We start from the raw sequence: 2,983 nt of genomic DNA, 5'->3' as shown, positions 1-2,983 counted from the left end.
CACAGAAGGTGTTGGTGATGCTGCTGCGGGCTACGAGCCTTCCCGGCCTGAGGCAGAGCAAGGAGGGAAGCCTCTGCTCCAGCCCCAGGCTGGGGAGCAAGGACGCAGCTGAGCTGGGTCCCTCCCCCAGGCTGATGGAGAACTGAAGACATGGTGTGTGTGGCACTGGGAAAGTGCTTTGGTCATGGCCCTAGATGGGACTCCTCACTGGGTCTTGGTAATGTCCATGCCCTCGATTCCCTCCACCCAAGGCTGGGCTGACTGGGTGGCACCTGGCTGCTGTGTCATGGGGCAAGCCATGAGGCAACCGGGAGCCGACTTGGTGGCACCCACTTCCCTCCTGAAGGTGTCTGGCAAGGAGTCTGAGCTGCCCAGTGCACCTGGCTGCAGACAGCAACCTCGAGTGTGGTGCTGGTGCCTGAATAGGAGCCTGGGATCCCACAGATCCAGCCCGATGAGAGGCTCCTGCTATGACAGAGCCTCTCTGCAGCCTTGCAGGGCTCCTCCCTGAAGGGGCCAACACAAGAAGAGGGGCTTGAGGTCCCTGAGCTCACGCTCAGGGCTGTGCTGGTGGAGGGGGGACTTGCCCTCCTCGCAGGCAGCTGTGGAGGCATGTGTTTATTGTCCCCTGCTGCTCCTGTAAGGAGGTGGCAGTGTGGGGGTCTCTGCGTGAAGGAGCGAACACAGAGCTGCCAGCTTTGTCAGACTTCTGCTCCTTACAGGGTCGAGGGAGCAGTAATCCCTTGGAGAGTGATCTGAGGGCTGTCACTGAGTCCCGGGCTGTCCTGGTCTTCAGCTCTCTTGCTTCTGAAGACCTGGGTGCAGCTTCTGGAGGTTTCATGCAGCTGGGGCTGGGGCTGCAGCTCTGCTTCCCCCACTCCTGGATGACTTTTCAGCAAGATGCGCCTTGCAGGTGTTGTCCAGCACATCAGGCGGGCAGCGTGCTGCCTGCTGGGCAGTCAGAAAATACGCAGCTCCTGCCTCCCCTCCCGGCCAGCTGCCATCTCAACTAGGAGAGCTGCTCCTGAGGTCTCTCGCATGCTTATGGCCTGCAGGGAGACCTGCGCCTGGCAGGAGCCCCGGGAGGAGGAGGCTGCAGCATCCCCCTTGCTGGGCCCAGCCACGGAAGGGTTAGAGCTGTAAAGCCTCTGCCAAACGAGATGCTCTGGCTGTGGCTGCAGCTTCTCCTCTGCCCAGCTGACCTTGCTTCAAAGTCTGCCTGTCCTCCACGAAGGGTCCCTCGTAGTGGGAGAGTGCCATACACGGGGGTAGGAGATGGTCTGGAAAGACCATTGTCTTCCTCTGGCCCTGGAGTGGAGCGTGTGCTCGAGGAGGGGAGCATCTAGCCAGACTTGGTCAGGCAAGGATGATCTGGCAAGTGGAACAGTTCACGCTGGGCTTCAGGGGGGTTTCTGCCTCTCTTCTACCTGTCTTGGAGCAAAATCCATCATTCCGAGGGTACCCGGTGCCCTGAGCGCGCCTGCTGCTCTTGATGCCTGTCTGCACTGGGGCTGTGCTCTGCCCCCGCCAGCTGGGGACGGTGGACAGTGGGGGAGGCTGCTGTTCTTCAGCTCCTTTTGCACACAGCAGCAGGACCGAGTTCCGCTAGCTGCTCTGCTGCTGGAGCTGTGCTCAGTCAAGCGGCCCAGAACCGCCTCCTGCTGCTCTTGGGCATGAAGCTGCAAACTCAGCCCGGCCTGATGTGCCCATCTTGCAGCTGAAGCAGGAGCAGCTGGCTGTCTGATAGTATTCTGCTGGACGTGGCCAGCTTGCTGCCTCTCCTGACAGGCTGGAAGGTGTCTGAGTAACTGCTCCCATGTCTGCTCCCTGGGTCCCTGTCTGGCAAGGAGCAGGCCTGAGCAGTACCTGTGACAGCTGTGACCTCCCAGGGAAGCCTCCAAGTGCTGCTGGTTTGCAGCTCTACCAGGTTCTTCCCATGATGTGGTCTGCCTGGAACCTCTTCTGATGGCTGGGTTGTGGCTCGGAAAACTTCATGGGTCTCTTCTGTGGTGGGTGAGCTAGTTCTCGCCCTACGCGTGTCTTGTAGGGGTTGTCTGGTTTACATGTGTGCTCTTGAGATGCTCCTTTCCGCGGGCTCAGGGCAGAGCAGCCACTGCCTTGCGGTGCTGCGTGCCCAAAGTGATCCTCCTCTGCCCTGCCCGAGCCTGACGGGGCAGATGTAAACTGGGGGAGCAGGAGCGTGCTGTGGGAGCAGCAGCCCCTTCCTTGCACACACTTCTGCAGTGGAAACCATCCTAGGTAGCTTGGTGGTGAGGAGCTTTCCTCGCCTGAACGGTGGTGTTCTGCATGTCGCAGTGAGCTGGGCATGAATTTGGGGGCTGTCTTCTGGTTAGGTCAGTAGGTGGAAAGTACTTGAGGTATGGAGGCAAGCCCTGAGATGGGGTGAGACCACGGGGATGCTGCTGTGCTCCTGAAGGGAGGACCTGGCGGGGGCCCAGCGCCTGCTGATCCTGAGCCTGTCCTTGCATGAGCTGACCAGTGTGGGGCTGGCACGGCGGGTAGTGCCAGCGTGGTGCAGCCCCCGGTTGGGGTGCTACTCGGGCAGGACTTACGGCTCACCGTGGAGCCTCCTTTCCCGTCCTGGGGACACCTTCACTCAGCAACCTTGAACATGGCCTGAAGGAGCTGGAGGTTTGGGCTTTGGCTGAGATAGACCTGGATCACGGACCTCCGGCATGGCTTTCTTTTCCAGATGCGCTGGTATCCTCCCTCCGAAGCTACCCAGCAAGGATGGAAGTCTCGTCAGTTTTGTTAGCTCATTAGTCAGTAAGTAATTACTCTTGGAGCTGGGCCCTTGTCTTGCTTGTCCCTGGGCTCTTGTGGGGAGGAGGGATGGGAGCGAGGGCTCAGCCCCGCACATCCACCCGAGGAGGCAGTTGGGTTTCACTGACGGGCGATGGGGCCACATCCACCCTGACAGGAGCAGGGAGACCCACCGAGCCCCGGCGGGGGGAAGCGGCTG

The 2,983-nt window shown here is 60.6% G+C and overlaps 1 protein-coding gene across 1 annotated transcript in view; it reads left to right on the top strand.

Moving 5' to 3' along the window:
• Positions 1–2,776, top strand: part of RBPMS2 (RNA binding protein with multiple splicing 2) — a gene marked incomplete at its 5' end in the record, with an annotated part of 15,226 nt that extends 12,450 nt beyond the window's left edge. The window contains one exon of the mRNA XM_010133868.1: positions 2,714–2,776. Coding sequence (XP_010132170.1) covers positions 2,714–2,776 — 63 coding nt within the window. The remainder of the gene's footprint in view (positions 1–2,713) is intronic.
• Between the last annotated feature and the right edge of the window lie 207 nt (positions 2,777–2,983).

This window comes from Buceros rhinoceros, unplaced genomic scaffold (assembly GCF_000710305.1).
Source record: "Buceros rhinoceros silvestris isolate BGI_N320 unplaced genomic scaffold, ASM71030v1 scaffold26923, whole genome shotgun sequence".
Taxonomy (NCBI): Eukaryota; Metazoa; Chordata; class Aves; order Bucerotiformes; family Bucerotidae; genus Buceros; species Buceros rhinoceros.
Note: the sequence above shows the minus strand (reverse complement) of the source record. Positions and strands in the feature narration are given on the sequence as shown.